This window comes from Spodoptera frugiperda, chromosome 9 (assembly GCF_023101765.2).
Source record: "Spodoptera frugiperda isolate SF20-4 chromosome 9, AGI-APGP_CSIRO_Sfru_2.0, whole genome shotgun sequence".
NCBI classification, from domain to species: domain Eukaryota; kingdom Metazoa; phylum Arthropoda; class Insecta; order Lepidoptera; family Noctuidae; genus Spodoptera; species Spodoptera frugiperda.
The window spans coordinates 7,218,553-7,236,410 of NC_064220.1; the positions used below are offsets into that span (position 1 = coordinate 7,218,553).

Here is a 17,858-nt window from a genome sequence, read left to right on the forward strand (position 1 = left end):
AATATGGATCTGTAACCTTAGCACGAGTTGGCTTTACGTTGAACGAAAACGTAACGAGAGTGTGTTCGGCGCTCTGATTGGCCGACTCGAATAAACCAACCAATCAGAACGCCGAACGCGCTCTCGTTTCGATTACTTTAAACGTAAAGCCAACTCGTACTAAGGGTACTTACTGTACCTGTCTCTCGTATCTCTTGTCTCTGTCTTATCTTTCGGTTTACTAATCCCATGCAAATCTAAGGTATAAAGTAAATAATAGACTAACATCATACTGCATTATATTTATTGTACAATTTGTCTATAAACTTGACAAGTGGTTTGTTCAGTAGCTTGCCTACATCCTTAGCAAATACGAAGTCGAAATGGTTGAATTTGGGCCAGGAGCAAGCCGGCCTCACCTCTTCCAGCACACCAATAGATTTGAGCTCCTCTGCCAACTTCATTATTTGCTGGAAATAGAAAGAATATTTTGTTACAAGATAAAAAAAACAAAGTTTCTCTCTCTGTCTGCTTCTATAGATTTTCAGAAATCACGCTCTAATGGGCAGACTTTTTTAAATGCGCTTCCATTAGCATGCTATCGACATCTCTTCCCTTAATCTGCCGAAACTGATAGGAATTAGTTAGATTTTTTTTAATCCCCCTGTCTGATCAAGTCAGGAAATTGGTGGATATATTCAACATGACACTAAGTCTACCCTATTTATTAATGTGCCGCGCTCGAGTAACTGCTGAAATCCCTTCATGGGCTCTCCTACTATTATAAGATTGCCTATAGATCGCTAACTACCTATAAAATAATGATAATAAAATGACAGTACTTACAGATTTCTCAGTGAGCTGATCATTCTCTCCATACACTAAGGTGACAGGAACTCTAACGTTAGTCAAGTTGTACGGCTTCACTGGACCATTCACACCACCACTGAACGTTGTGAACACTCCTAAAACATAGATACATTGTCCTTTTTATCAAGTTACGTAAACTTTTTTTTTTTTTTTTTTTTTTTTTTTTTTTTTTTTTAAACGTTGCCCCACATTAGGATTTTCTCCTGTGTCGTGGGTGCGTTTACAAACATACAATTTCACATGCACATGACACCCAGACCCGAAACAACAATTTGTGGATCACACAAAGAGTTTGCCCAGCCACCGCACCAACCGTGCAGTCGAACTTATTTGATAGTTATGTATTTTTTTTCCAAAATATCGGGATTTGAAAAAGCTGCTAAACTAATGATATCCGGTAGATGCGCACCTGTTAGGGCTCCGGAGCAGGTCTATTAGAGGACCCCATACAGGTGTTGAGTATGGCCACCGAGTTGGTTTTAGTGTGGTAAAAATCCCACACTCCCTAGTCGTTTATCCCCAAAAAGCTAAAATTAAAAAAAGATGCGTACCTGTTAATGCAATTTTTCCATAATGCTCCAACGAACGGAACGGTGACATTTGAATCCTGTGCAGGTAGATAGGAAACATATCCTGAAAAAAATAAAAAAAACTAATATTTCTTATCTTTTGTGGAGTTTTCAAATAAAGTCTGTTTACGTCTCAAGTTGAAAGTCCTGAGGACTCGTCCTTGCAGTCATGTAAAAAGAGAAAAAAAAAAATTTTGCTTCATACCAAGTCATGTTGCTCCCGGTCTTCACCGATTATAGAAAATATGAAGTAGGCACATAGGTCAATTTCGGGCTGATTCAGAGTACACAGGTTCTTCACCGCCCCGTGTATCAGCGCCGGGTGGATACCCCAGACCCCTCGCTCTCGCATTATGTTCTGTAAATAGATATCACATCAATTTGATCCTTACATACAAGTGCTACAAAATGATCTGATTCTTTATTTCTTCCTTTGTTTTGTTTCAATGTACCAAAATTATTTTGAACAGTTAACCTAATTATTATGTTATCGGTTTACTCACGTAACTGATTGCGACACTGTAGCAGTTCCCGCGTCGTTTTTGCGGAATGCTGTTCATGAATATGAGCCTCTAGCATGGTTTGAAACTCGACAGTTCTTCTTCAAACAGTTACGTGAGTAAGCCGAAAACGTAACAATTAATTTAGTATGTCTCACGAAAATATAAAGTATGTCTCACTTAAAATAAAACGGTATCTAAGTATGTAGTGCGTTATTTTATAATTATAAACGTAATCGTAACGGTACCAAAGAATTTTAATTAATTACTTTATTACATGACATTTCGCGACAAACTCACCGTTACATTCAAAGTCACAAGCGCTAATTTTGCTATCGGTTTAACATTTTCCAAATAGACCGCGGCTCCCATCGCCACGCAGAAGGATATTTTGTCATTGTACTCCGGTTTCATGGACATCATGGTGAAGAAGCTGGTGCTCCCCATGGAGTGGCCCAGGTATATGATCTTCTCCATCCCCGTCACGTTCAGGACGTGGTCAATCATTGCCGGCACGTCATATTTGCCGTGTTCGTGGAAACTGTTTAACAAATTCATAATGTCGTTTTCTTACTTCTCGTTTTAGGTTCAGAAACCTTATCATTAAACAGTAGGGATGGGCTGTTACCTGAATTCCCAGAATTTCTGTTCATTCTTTGTGAGGTTCACGTGGCTGCTGTAGTCGGTACCCCGTAAATTGGCCAACCACACGTCGTACCCAGCGTCAGCTAAAACGTAAGCTGGAAAAAGTATAATGGCATCTGGTTATTTCCTGTTTTCTATTGGAATTACATAATTCATTCTACATTATTGCATCAAATCAAAGCGTATTAAAACCCGTACAAAGGCTTTTCTCGGGTCCCATCAGCACGAAGTCTCCGCTGCTGCCAGAGAGGCCGTGTACGATCATGATGACCTTCTTCCCTTTAGCGATGGGCTCATCAATCCGTCTAACGACCCGTCTTCCAGCCGGTATCCTGTGCATCTGTAGAATATAGCCATCGCGGGTGGTCACACGGTGCTTCTCTACTGGATAGCCTGCTGCTTTGATTAGGTTTGGCTGTGGACAAAAGTAAAGATGAATAATCTGGAAGTGGGTTTTCAAAATATAGTAAAATTAGAACATGATAATAATTAAGCTCTCTCCAAAAATATATACAACCCTGGGATATGAACATTGTCCAGTAATTCTGATACCCACAAAGATATTGGTAGGAATAAAAAATTCTTTTAAAAGTGTTGAGAGTAAAACTTGTATGAGTGATTAGATTCTATCATACCGCGTGGGCCTAAAGTGCACTGTGATACATTGTCATAAAGGTTCTTTTTCAAACATCACTTACATCCGAAACTAGATTATTATTTCTTTAGATAATAATATTTGCGATTTGATCGCTTCCCTCACTAATTATAAACCTGCTTTTGTGCAGACAATGTGTTCCCTTGAATACAATTATCGCAATTGATACGACAATTTATTTTCCTCGATAAATCGATCTTCATTATATTTTATAGTTAGTTGCACGTGATTGTACGGGATTATCTCTTCCTCTATCTATTTGTTTTCATAGTGATTGTTTTTTTTTATAGTTTTCGATCCTAATTGTGTGCTCGCGTAGTTACACTTTTATTGTTGAACTTTGTACCTAATCTGCCTGGCTATTAACACTACAGTCTCTTTATCTGTCTTGGTTTAATTTCAATAAAAGTTACTTTGTAACTATTATGTCAGTAATTAAAATTAAAAAAAGATTTGTCACGTGTCAAACGGATTACGCTCTGGCTTTTAGCCTCAAGCAAAGAATTATCGTTGTTAATGGCTTAAGGTGCTCCCACACAGCAGTTATATAACGTTATACAACAATGTGTAACAATATAACTTTGGCAATAGCGTGTAACATACTCTACAATTACTGTTATAATTTGTTTAAACACAAATGTTAAATCAGTCTCTAGTCTATCTAGTCTCTCTCTCTATACGTAGCACCTTTACACTTTGAAAATATTCTCGTTATTTATCAATTAATCATGAGCTCTGTCCACGTTGTAACATATCGCTTAATTTTATTAGTAGTTATATGACGAAGTGCATATTTATGGATAAATTTATGAGTCACTAAGTGTCAATAAGTATAATTGATGATCCTAATTCAAAGAACTTTGTTAATGGTCAATATCATACATTTTATCTTTATTTGTTCGATTGATGCCTTTACTGGCAGAGATGCCCTCTTCGCTTAGTCTGCAGTACCCTTAGTATGAGTTTACCTTACGTTTAAAGTAATCGAAACGAGAGCGCATTCGCTTTGATTGGCCGGCTCAAATAAACCAACCAATCAGGTTGTTTATACGTAACGCAAACTCGTAAACATAAAGTCCAAATGAATGCATGGTTTTGCCCCCTAAATACCATTTTAGACCTCCAACATTATCTAGGTTGAACTCATTGTATGAGTTGCTAGCTGTCTTCTTGTAAATGACAAGGATTGGAAGTTGTTGCTACAAAATCAATTGCTGTTCGTTAGTCTCGCGAACGGCTGGACCGATTTGGCAAATTTTGGTCTTGAATTATTTGTGGAAGTCCAGGGAAGATTTAAAAGGTGAGAAAAAAAATTTGAGGCGGTACGAATTTTCCCGGGTCAGCTAGTAACTAATATTGATTAAAGTGGTGATGTATGATGAAGTAGTCACATTACAACTTAACTTAATATGTTGTTATTAAACAGGTTTCAATTTTACACTGACTCCTCAATGCTAGATTCTGGCAGGTATCTGAATACCGGTCTAGATACGATTCTAGGCTAAGACAAGTTAGCAGATCGAGTTTGCTTGTATTTTACCAAAAAAATGTTAACACGTGTACTGTCATGTCAACGGTGATCGGCACGAGGTCAATTGAAATCGTATCTGCTATGTATACTTAGTTTTTGCCTAATTTGATCATTATTGTTTTTGAGTGTTTTTATTTATTTTTAATTTTTTGAGGGGTGTATATCATTCAGTGATTTCTTCTGCCTTGGGCGAGGCGAGAAGGAGAGTCAGAGAGACTATTACTAACTAAAAACCATCCCGTTCCTACTCCTGCATTTCGAGCCGGAGCTCCGCTAGGCACTCCGCAGCTCCGGTTTTGAACGTAATGATTTGATTTTGTTCAGAATTCTAAGTTTTTTTGTTTTCATATTTTGAGATATAGTGCGTCAGTCACCAGTGACCCTTCTAAATGTATCCATAACGAACAATTTTGCCAATAGTACAAAATTTCCATTTAAAGAATGATAGAGAATTTTGATGTATTTTGTATGGAGCCTAGTGATTTTATGTTGTAGTATTTTCTTTATGGGTTGACCAAATCTTGCTTCTAACTGAAGAACACTATTTACATCTGCTTTCCCTTTCTTAAGAACCTGTTATATGTGCCCGAAGCCATGGACTTTATCACCTAGAACCAGACCATTACTGTCTGAATCTGGCAGGCCTCGACATCACTAGAACTATTTGATGAAGTTGTCCTTACAGTTTTAAGTGCAAATTCATTCAAATGTACCAATTGGCCTGTACGAGTATCCGATCGGCATATTATAGTCGTTGTTAACCTTCAAATGTATTAAATAACCTACAATTATCGTAGCTTTTTAAACTGTTTTATTTAGCTTGCCTGTTTGTTTGTTTGGGTCTACAGTAATCGGAATTTTACCCCTTCTTGACGGCAGATCGGCCTGCTGACGATGATTTAATGAAGGTCAACGAACAACACACTTTATGTGATTTTGCCCATTTTAAACGCGGATTTGACAAAACGTGGTTTTAACACTTCCCAATGACATTTGAAACAGGATTGAAGATATTTATTAAGTAGTTTTTTTATGGTATAAGTCGGTAAACGAGTAAGCAATCGCCGCCGCCCATGGACACCCGAAACACCAGAATCGTTACAATTGCGTTGCCGGACTTTTGGGGGTTAGGAATTTAAAGGTTGTTGGAAAATCGGAGATTGGTAAAGTTAGGAAGGATAATTCGGACTCCGGTAAACTCACTCTCACAACGAAACGCAACTCAAGCGTCGATTCACGTCGTTTTCTGTGAGGCCGTGGTATCACTCTGGCCGAGCCGGCCCATTCGTTCTGAAGCATGGCTCTCCCACACATAAAGTAGTAGTACCGCAACTATAAAATGATATCATAATTGTATGTTTTTTTGTCACTTCTGTAGTAGCATAAATAACAGGTGCAAATTAACAAAATAATACAAATAATTAACACATTTAAATAATGCTGTGTTTAAGTGAATAATGAATAAAATTAACACTTTATTTTTGCTTACCTTGAAACATGTGCTATGTATACATACGACTATATTTTGCCTTATAACATGGCTCATTATCTATAATTCTAACTTAATGTCTACAAATGGTTTCGTGATACATTAATTGTAAAGAGGCAAACGATGAAGGAAGGATAATCCGAAAGGCGTGTTGGAAGACATTTGAATTGATTGACATTACAAATACAGTATGGAGATCGTTCACATGATTTAAATCAAACCACAAGTGGTACTCGTACACACCAGCACAATACAACTAAATTTAAAAATTTAAATTTCCAAACAAAATAAATAATGAAATTAATCAAGGTTTAATTCTATGTGAACAGCTCCATGTTTCTTGACCACAGAAGTGCTGTAATGTTGTAGATTGTCTAGGAAAATTACGGTAATGCGACGCGGTTGTTATAATGCCATATTTGAAAAGTGTTCAAATTCGTTCTATGAAAATAATGCACTTTTTGCCTTACCTACCTTATCTATATTGTCAGCAATGATGATAACAAATGTGTGGTTTAAATTAAAACATGAGACGTTTCTCCATACACTATAATAAGAACAAAGCCTCGTAAGCGCCTTAATCATGGGGATAAACGCGCATGAGACAGTTAAACTTGGGGGTCCATTCATCTGTATTTATAACATCAACTCGCATCATGTAAATAAATAAATAAATAAATAAATCATTGTCCTGAATTAATTTCAACAAAAACTTTATCAGTTCACGTTCAAGGAAATAAATATCTATCTCATACATAAAAATGATTGCGTGATATAAATTTGAATGCGGAATTCGCAAGGGCTTGCGCGCGCGCATCTATGTATATGACATAATGAGGAGAAACGTGACGCGAATCCTGCGCAGGCATTGTTGTCGTTTTTTGTTGAGCGCCTTTGTGGTATTGGACAATTACATTGTTCGCGTGTAAATATGTGATTAGTCTAGGGTGCGCTTAAAATTATCGTGATTTTCATCATTATTACCCATTATCGTTATTACGATAGCAACTTTTTACTGTATTTGTAACGAAAATACTATGTTATATGTCAAAAATTCCGATCCTTTTGTATTTTGATGTATTAGGTAAATACTATAATGTATGTATACTGGTGATTGATCAAAATTTGTACCATTATGTTATTTCGCGATAATATCAATTTATGTGTTGGTATGCAACATAATTGTACGTTTTGAGGTAAATACCCCATGTAATGATCGGAAGTATTGTGATAGGTACTGTTTTTACTGTATTAATTATTAATTTAACTAGGTATGTTCAATATGATTCTCATTTGTATTACTTTCGGATTTGGATTTTTTATTCAACTTTAATAACTTCTTTAATAATACTGGATAAAGGCTTATACAGTATTTTATCCTATTTTTTTTAATATTATATTAGGGCTCAGAGCCAAATTATACTCATCCTGGTGCATTGTCACAAAACTTAAATCATTTTCATCAAAGGTAGTGTCAGATACTAAACATTTTCCGTGATTTTGCTAAAGCGTTCGATACTGTCTTTATTCTAAAATAACTTAACTGTACAGTATCTAAGATAAACAGCTGAAACTTTTTAGTATTGAATAATTTGATGTTATCAACGTTTTGAAATCTGGTGAAATAACAAAATGCAAACAGAAAATACTGTTGTTGGAACCCTCAGGGACTGCCCTGGGGAACTCCTTTTTTTTCTGAGTACAAATAGGAATTTATTTTAAATATGCCTAGAGAAGAAACACAAATACTAGAAGTCATATGCATAAGTTTGAAGCTTCAAAAAATCAAGAAACCAGAAATGAAAATTTGTTTCTGTGTGAGAAATAATCTGATCAAATACGAATCTAATTTTATACGTCATACGTGTAGTAACGAGTTTGAATGAAATATCAACTAATGTTTCAAGGTTCAAAAATGCAAATTTTACGCAAGATGCTAGTATGACGTGGGGATTTTGAATTGATAAATGTGTTTTTGTCTAGAAAAAAACCACTACTCGTATTTATGAATGAAACTCAAAAGCTAGTCGTAGTAATCAAGTTTTTGTTTGTAATATTTTGCATGTTTCCGATTTCTTTTTATACTGGTAACCCTGTTTTCTTGCCAAACGAGATTCTACCAATGGAAAGTACGCACAAGTCAAAATGGTATTGTAAGCCAAACCGTTTAATGGGGCAACCCTTGTCAATTTATCAACGTTTTTCCGCACATCATCTGAGATATAACATATTATAAGCGTATCAGCATCACACTTACATACAAGTCAATTAACATAAAATGAAGAAGTTAACAATGACAGGTACTTAGCAATTATTAGTAGCAGGTCATCATTCATTAGGCCCCGAGCGTGCAATTATCGACACTATGAAATGATCAATATAATTGCTTTTGTTATAACAGTTTATCCTATTAGCAAGACGCGAGTATTTCCTTGCGGCTAACTGAAGAAGATTAACTAAAAATTATGTAATAATTTTATAAAATTATAAATTGCTGTTGTACGGATATGCTTAAGAAATTTAAAGCTGCGTAAAATTAAACTGCTTAAGATCCGTCGCGAGAGACACTCTGGGTGTCGGGGATCGCGCTACGATCTCCGGCTACCGTAAGTGCGGGTCTGTGGACGGCGAGCAAGGGTAGCTCGCCGCCCGACCAGAACCAGACCCGTGCGGTTGGCGCGACGCGTTCCGCGCGCGCCTCAAAGAGCCATCACACTACCACAGATGGGGCTCAGTAGGGCTGATGCCTGATCCAGAGCTGCGCACTATCGGGTTTACCGGGTTTCCGGCTTGAGAAGCAGGAGTAGGATGGGGTGGTTTTTAGTCAGTAAGCCTCTCGTCTCACCTAAGGTGAGAGAAGTCATTGGATGATTTTCCCCCCTTTAAAAAAACTGCTAAAGATGTCCAAGTAATTACAGTCTATCTACATTCTATACATTTGGACGATTAAGATGAACCCAAACATGATACCTCTACTGTAAGTTGATGAGGAGTTGGGTATCCTACGAAATCCATCTGAGTATCATCATCAAGGCCATAGTTGACCTACTACCTACCGTCGCGTCGTGTATGTTGGAAAAGCAATGATATTGTCTGCTAGGTAGCAATTTTCACTTCAAGACGCTTGTGGGATAGTTGGACAAGATTATAGTGTCATTTATACTAATATTATCAAGAAGACAGATGTTATTATTTGTTTGTTTGTATTGCATAGACTCTTTAGAAATACTGGACTGGATAATTTTATCATTGAAAAAATTAATTTTCATGGAGTAATATGCTGACTATGGCTGCTTTTTTATCCCGATTTTCCTACAAGATCGGCGCGTAATCGACAGAAATTTTCCTAAAGGTGGTTTTCGCGAGCGACGCAGCAGGTCGGAAGCTTGTTTGTAATAAATCTGCGCGTGCACCGTTGCGCAAGTCTAATATCTATTATTATAAGGGGCACGTGCTCTGTTCCGTCTGTTCTATTGTCAACTCCAATTGTGTGTTATCTAGGGACGATATCGCGGAATTTGCTTTTGAAAAACTTTATTGTGGTGTCTATTGTTTGCATATTATTGTCAGCCTTGTAAGCAAGAAATGCAAATTTGCAATTCCATGTGGACGACATAATTAATGCTGCACTTTTGGCGCTGTTTTGTGATTCAATCGTTTCTAACTTGTGTTCAATTTCCGCATGTCTTTATTTAGTTATATTTGATTATTTTTTCTATTGCTGATACTAGAGTTTTCTCAAAAGTTATTTCAGAAACGGCACTACAATATTTATTTGGAATTGGACAACGAGTTATCCCCTTTTGTGATCGAAACCGTTACATGTGGTGAAGCATATAGCCACTCCAATCACTATGGCAATCGCAGATTTTTTCCGGATTTTGGTGTGTTGTGAATTTTGAAATTTGTTTAAATTAACCGAAACCGGCTCTAAAGTAGGTACTAGGTAGTTTGTATATTAAAAAAATAAAACTTAGCTTATTGATGATAACCTGATAAGCTCGTTCTCTATTACAAAACATTATTTAACATAAATATTGCTGGAGCAGGTGGGCTAATCCAGTAAGGCCAATGTAATGTATGTAATGTAATATAATATTATGTATAAATAATTGTATGTATAGTAAAATTAGTGGTTAGTGTAGCATGAAATATCTTTGTAATAAGTATTATCGACAGTAAAACTACAACTAATTGTATGACAAGGGCACGGACTCGAGTCCGTGGAAATCAAATTATTAAAAAAAAATATCGCTTCCAACTTTTTGGCAATAAAGTTGAATGATATTCGTGCGAAAATGTTAATATAATGAATTATTATTTTTCGGTTTTATCTATACAAACATACTAAAGAATAAGTAGTTAAACGATCTTAACTATACAGGGTGACTTTGAATTCGACGTATTCCTCTCGGGAGGTGATAATACAACTAATTTCCTACAAAAATAGCCCTGAGGTCCTTGGGCGGAAAGTGGCTAGTTTCTGAGATATTCAACATTTTTGGTTTTGGTAAAAATATCCCGAATTGATTACAAAAACATCAATAAATAAAAAAATACTGGTTGGATTTTAGTTATTTTAGTTTTAATCAGTTGCCAATACATCAGTTATCATTTATAAATACTAATAATCGCAGAAATATCATTCGTTTTAAAATAGCAAGTAATTTCCTATGAAATTTTGTTTTGTTTCACTAATTTGGTGAATAGATAACTGGATTTATTTCGAAAAAAATGTATGACACTAAGCGTACAAACTATTAGAAAAACTTCCTTGGTTTATTAGCTACCCAGAAACGTAAAATTATTTACAATATTCCCAAAAACAAATGAATTAATTGATGATAAGTAGAGTGTAAAGAGAAAAGCGCAATTTCAAAAAAATCTTAATTTGCAAAATTTTGTTTAAAATGATCTTCCCTACGACGTATACATGCTCAAAGACACTTCCTTATCTCTATGACGGTCACTCTTGGACCGAATATGCGTCTTATTTCGTCATTATCTTCAAATCTGTTTCGGAGAAGAATTACGATACATGGCCAATTCCTTCTGTATAAACAAGGGACTTCATGTAAAAATCAACCAGCGTTAGATACTGGACACCGCGCTTGCCATGTAGTTGGACCCCCGTGCCAATATAACACCTGGGAACCAAGGTATCCAACCATTGCCCCACAGTAGTTCGATAGTGTGCTGGATAAACTACCACAATATCCATTATTAGCCACAAATAAGTCAACAAAATCCGAAAAAAGCAAACCATCGTTAGCGCATCGCGGTTTTAATTCAAATGTTTGCATGGGTATCATAATTAATTATTTGATTGGACCCTACTTTTCATCCAACAATTTAAATGGTGAGAATTACGAAAAAAATTTAAGGAATGAGCTGGGGTCATTGTTTTAAATTTGAATTTAGAAACAAGATGAATGAACTTATTCTACTTATTGAATTAATTTGATTGACGAATTTATTGCACATGACGATTGTCAAGTGCATTATCGAACTACTGTGCGGCAATGGTCGAAAACATTGATTTTCAGGCATTGGATTAGTAGGGCGGTCCAACTACATGGCATGCACAATGACCAGAACCTAACGCCGGTTGATTTTTACATGAAATCCCTTGTTTATACAGAAGGAATTGGCCGTGTATCGTAATTCTTCTTCGAAACAGATTTGAAGATAATGACGAAATAAGACGCATATTCGGTCCAAGAGTGACCGTCATAGAGATAAGGAAGTGTCTTTGAGCATGTATACGTCGTAGGGAAGATCATTTTAAACAAAATTTTGCAAATTAAGATGTTTTTGAAATTGCGCTTTTCTCTTTACACTCTACTTATCATCAATTAATTCATTTGTTTTTGGGAATATTGTAAATAATTTTACGTTTCTGGGTAGCTAATAAACCAAGGAAGTTTTTCTAATAGTTTGTACGCTTAGTGTCATACATTTTTTTCGAAATAAATCCAGTTATCTATTCACCAAAATAGTGAAACAAAACAAAATTTCATAGGAAATTACTTGCTATTTTAAAACGAATGATATTTCTGCCATTATTAGTATTTATAAATGATAACTGATGTATTGGCAACTGATTAAAACTAAAACTAATAAAATCCAACCAGTATTTTTTTATTTATTGATGTTTTTGTAATCAATTCGGGATATTTTTACCAAAACCAAAAATGTTGAATATCTCAGAAACTAGCCACTTTCCGCCCAAGGACCTCAGGGCTATTTTTGTAGGAAATTAGTTGTATTATCACCTCCCGAGAGGAATACGTCGAATTCAAAGTCACCCTGTATAATTTGATATTACTACAATTATCTAGAACGTACCTACTTTAAGTTTTTTTACAAAGCATATAATTTTGTATAGTGTATGTGAGAAGGAAATTATAACCTTTATTATATTTGCTATTCACGACAAGGTATGAACAGCCATTGAATTTTCTGGAAATTCCCACATACTAAGTGCAAGCTTTCTAAGAGCAGTTTTTAAAAGAGTAATGATAGGTTTGTCTTGCTTGTTCTTGTCCATAAATACGATTCTACAGTTTGAAGCTCTCATTTTTACATTCATTATATTTTGAATTTTCATTTTAAGGGGGAAAATCATCCAATTATTTCTCTCGTCATGGGCGACGCGAGAGGGAATGTCAGACTCTTACTGCCTAAAAACCACCCCGTTCCTACTCCTGCTTTTCGAGGCGGAGCTGTGGCGGAGCCCCGGTAACCAGCTAGGCAGTCCGCACCTCCGAGTGCCTTTATGTGAATAAAATTGAAACAAACGCGTTGATTTATGTATTGTTTGTCCGTCAGTCTGTCAGTCACCCTTGATTTACGGAAAAGTTTCATAGTTTAATTGATATTAATTTACATAATTTAATTTAAAAGTCATCATCAGTCAAGCTATTATCACGAGTAAATTTACATTTCTAGCATCTTACATCTATATCTTATGTAAAGAATAAATATTAAAAGGTGCCTGATTGAGTCAGTAAATGCGAGGCGAAGAATGGCTGTCCAATATATTTTTGTTATAAGCCGGCAAACAAGCAGACGGATCGTCTGATGGTAAGCGATCGCCACCGCCCATGGACACCCGAAACAACAGAGGCGTTACAAGTGCATTGCCGGCCTTTTGAGAGTTAGGAATATAAGGGTAGTTGAGGAAGCGGGAATTGGGAAGATTAGAAAGGGGGGTAAATGGGCCTCCGGTAACCTCACTCCCTCAACGAAACACACCGCAAGCGTTGTTTCACGTCGGTTTTCTGTGAGGCCGTGGTATCACCGTATCACTCCTCGCGACGACATATTAATAAGGAAATGATATTTTATAAACATTGATTAAAGAGTAGCTTAGTACTTACATAATAAAGCGTAGTAATAAAATGTGTGATCTTTAAGTAAATCTTCAATTTACATTGTATAATGTCACATCATTATGAAACGATGATTGACCAAATGCGACATTTATTTCTCCTTATTAAAGTATGCAGTGCATTTTGATGAGTGATTGTGATCTTAAACTGTTTTAGCATTCGTGCTTAATTATTGGTGTTTAGGTACATGTTTCGTGTCTGACCTCTAGCAGAGGCCTAGGGCACAGCAAAATTTGAGTTCTATACAGGGTGTCCCTGAAGTCGACGTCCAACAGGCACCAGATGATCGGCAAGGTTCCAAATGTTATCAGAAAAATATAAAAAAAATTCTAAGTCCTACAGTTTTTAAATTACAGTGACTTATGTGTTATCCACGAAAAAGTACACCCTGTGCCAGTCTTTTGACTCTTGTTGCTACAAATCTTTATTTTTTCGGCTGCAGTCTTCCTTACATTATCCTGAATAGTGCTCCAGTAATATGGAATCATAAATTCTTAGCCAACTGCTTTAGATTGGAAAACATTGTTAGTTTTAGAGGAACCAAATACTCTGAATAAAATTTTCACCTTACTTTAAGTGACTGTACTGAATAAATTATGTATGGCGCTAGTAGTGGCAAATTTCACCAAAGTTGGCGCATTTAATAAGGATTATAAAATGGTATAGCACTTTGCAAATTATTTCTTAAATTCGACACAAAAAAAGATTTTTCAACGAAACTCCGTTTCGATGAATTTATTTGAACTTACTAAAAATTCTTCTAGTGTACTCAAATCATACGTTATAACCTCGTATGCACTAGACAGCACTTTGCACGCTATTTGTTATCATCATGTTGAAAATCAGCGAGGATCTCTTGTCAAACAATATTGTCTGTTTACCCGTGATTTCGCTTGCAGCATTCGTTTTCAATATTATCGCTAGACGAACTGGTGTTGTGCATCTCGAGCCATCGTACTCGGGCTTCGGCATATTAGTTGAGCACTGGCTTTTTTTGCGCCGTGTTGATTATTTATTTTTTAAATTATTTTTTGCTTTACCTGCAATTCCTTGTAACGGTGCAAATAACTCTTTCTCGACAAACTAAAGAATATTTGATGCTTCATCCCGCATTTGATCACAAGGCATGAACACGTAACTTAATCGAAGGATTCACCCATTTTTTTTTTTTTTTTTTTTGTTGTGGATATGACGAGTAATTGTGCGTAAAGGCTCATGTACACCATACCACTACCGCGTCGATACCAGCCTATGCTGTATACATGACGCTGCCGCGTCCGTTCCTTTTGATTTTACTACACATTTGATAATGTGTTTGATGCACTATGAACATCATATTGCAATCATTCAATATTATTTAGTGGAACATGATACACAACATCAGTTCCTCTAGTAAGTCTAATATTGCCGACGAAAGCTACAAGCGAAATCATGAGTAGACAGACAATGTTGTTTGACAAGAGATCCTCGCTGGTTTTCAACATGATGATAACAAATCGCGTGCAAAGTGTTGTCTACTGCATACTAGGTTGTAACGTATGATTTGAGTACACTAGAAGAAATACTAGTAAGTTCAAATAAATTAATCGAAACGGAGTTTCGTTGAAAAATCTTTTTTTGTGTCGAATTTAAGAAATAATTTGCAAAGTGCTATACCATTTTATAATCCTTATTAAATGCGCCAACTTTGGTGAAATTTGCCACTACTAGCGCCATACATAATTTATTCAGTACAGTCACTTAAAGTAAGGTGAAAATTTTATTCAGAGTATTTGGTTCCTCTAAAACTAACAATGTTTTCCAATCTAAAGCAGTTGGCTAAGAATTTATGATTCCATATTACTGGAGCACTATTCAGGATAATGTAAGGAAGACTGCAGACGAAAAAATAAAGATTTGTAGCAACAAGAGTCAAAAGACTGGCACAGGGTGTACTTTTTCGTGGATAACACATAAGTCACTGTAATTTAAAAACTGTAGGACTTAGAATTTTTTTTATATTTTTCTGATAACAGTTGGAACCTAGCTGATCATCTAGTGCCCGTTGGACGTCGATTTCAGGGACACCCTGTATAAACTTGCAGGAAAGTCATAATTTTATTTCGTGGAAGGTTGAATAATGTAGCAGTTTTGGAGTTTTTTTTTATTATCACATATAACTTTACACTCCCCCCTTATTTATTTAATCTTTAATGTGCACAATACATTAAAACACTGGTACATAAGACGAACTTAATGCCATATGACATTTGGCATTCCAGTTAACCAGTCAACCTTAGTGTTTAAATAGAATATCTAACTAGCTTCTGATAGCGGCTTCACCCGCGTTTCTGAGGGGAAAAAAGTATCCTATCATCTAATTCAGCTAACATCCTGTCTGTATACTAAATTTTATCAAAATCCGTTCAGTAGTTTCAGCGTGATTGTCGGACAAACATCCAAGATCCATCCAAACAAACAAACTTTCACATTTGTAAAATATTAATGTGATAAGGGATGAGACTTAAAACAGATTTAGGATTATTCTTTTTATTTGCACAAATAATATTTTTTCTAATAATTAGGAACAAGGGCTGATAAAGCTGATATTTTTTATCTCACCCTTGATTACATGGGAATCGTACCAACTGCTGAAAAATCTGTTCCTTTAGAGAATACAAAGCTAGTGTTCTGTATGGAAAGTTCTTACTTACAACTGTCATGTACGCCTCTTTTCGCAACTGAGCTTCACAATAAACACCGAACAACAGAACCAAGCATAAACTATACAAAGAACCCATTTTAAATAGACCAATATAGAAATACTTCAAATAACTAAGATACACACTAAGCAATATATTATTTGTTTATCAATTTTATCCTTATAGTGATGAGGTTCTATTTAAAATGGCACACGTTCGCGCGCGTTCTCATCTAGATACTCGTTACATTGCCGGCATTGCAGAGGCTTTTATCATTCTACGTTTTGCACGCACCCTACGTCACCGTCGTCGGTGGTCGTGTGCTGGGTACTGAGTTGAATACAATGCCTACCGCGGTAAATTATTTCATTTTTAATATGTACATCAGTGAATGACCATTGTTTGTTATTCGGTACAATGATATTTTGTCCTCTGAAGTGATCAGTGTGTGTGGCAATTTTTGGCCAATATGTAATGTTATGGGACCAACTGACGCTTTGCAAAAAGCTGCAGTTCTTGTGCCCCATTACAGCAAAAAACAGTTGCTTGGGCATTAAGTAGGTAAGTTGTTAGCTGCATTTAGTTGCTATGCCACCAGGGTTGCCCTTGCCACACTAAACAATGAACCAAATTATATTTGTGTATTACAAACTGTAATTAATAAAACGTCAAAGTCAAAGTCAAAATTATTTATTTCAAATAGACCAGGAAGGCACTTTTGGACGTCAAAGCAAATATAATAATATTAATAACGTCTGTCTGTCGGTCAGTCCTCTAGTGAAGCTATTTGCTCGTTCCAAAGTGTTGATTCCTAAGGAGAAGAACGACCAAGAAACTCCATAGGTTACTCTTTTTCAATCAGATTCACAATATAATTCTTGGTTACATTGTTTCGATTGCTTTAATTCTGTGAGAACGTCTTCGCGAAAAAAAGACTGCTGTACTTAAAACTGTTTATTCAATTATGTTACACAATTATGTAGGTACAGAACTTAAGATTATGTAACTATTAGGGCTGGTACCTATATTTGTATATGTATAGAGTTTACATAGCTCAAGGTTAAAGCATTTATTTGACATAAACACTTTAAATGGTCAAAAATTTGCCAGCAGCACCAGACAATAAGTGAAGCTAATTGCACGTTACAAAATGTATATTCATGTTCCAGTATATTGTTTTATTATGGTTTATTAGTGGTTGGCCTAGCGCAAGATGTTTTACATTCTTCAAAATTATATAAGACTTTTTGAGGGGGAATCATCGAATGACGACTCCTCCAGCCCTGGGTGGAAAAGAGTGTCAGGCTCTTACTGACTCCGGAGCTGCGGACAACGTAAAAGGTTACCGGGGCTCCGGCTCAAAGCAGGAGAAGGAACTGGGTGTTCGCTTCCTCTCGCCTCACCCAAGGCGGGAGAAGTAATAGAATGATTTTTCTCCCTCAAAAAAAAAACTTACTGACTATGAACCACGGTAACAGCCCTCAAGAGAGGTCTTTCGCAGCCCCGGTCGGGCATCGACATTAGCGTGCCCCATCTGGGGTAGTC

The 17,858-nt window shown here is 36.2% G+C and overlaps 2 protein-coding genes across 2 annotated transcripts in view; one reads left to right on the plus strand and one right to left on the minus strand.

The window, feature by feature from the left end:
- The window catches only part of LOC118271500 (protein cramped), a 52,908-nt gene that overhangs the window by 1,946 nt on the left and 33,104 nt on the right, over window positions 1-17,858 (plus strand). The gene's annotated exons all lie outside the window — the stretch shown is intronic.
- Window positions 262-16,575, minus strand: LOC118271511 (lipase 1). Its single transcript, XM_035587616.2, has 8 exons — window positions 16,326-16,575; window positions 2,762-2,978; window positions 2,547-2,658; window positions 2,219-2,459; window positions 1,624-1,776; window positions 1,401-1,482; window positions 826-944; window positions 262-449 (listed from the first exon to the last, which is right to left on the minus strand). The coding sequence occupies exons 1-8, from the start codon at window positions 16,410-16,412 to the stop codon at window positions 267-269; spliced, it is 1,194 nt and encodes a 397-aa protein (XP_035443509.2). The 5' UTR covers window positions 16,413-16,575; the 3' UTR covers window positions 262-266.

What these genes read in the sequence shown, in the direction of transcription:
- LOC118271511 (XM_035587616.2), bottom strand. Translation starts at nt 16,412, where the DNA reads ATGGGTTCTTTGTATAGTTTATGCTTGGTTCTGTTGTTCGGTGTTTAT. An exon ending in AAGAGGCGTACATGACAGTT is followed by an intron (nt 2,979 to 16,325) that starts GTAAGTAAGAAC and finishes TTTTGTCCACAG; the next exon opens with CCAAACCTAATCAAAGCAGC. An exon ending in TGGAAAAATTGCATTAACAG is followed by an intron (nt 945 to 1,400) that starts GTACGCATCTTT and finishes TCTATGTTTTAG; the next exon opens with GAGTGTTCACAACGTTCAGT.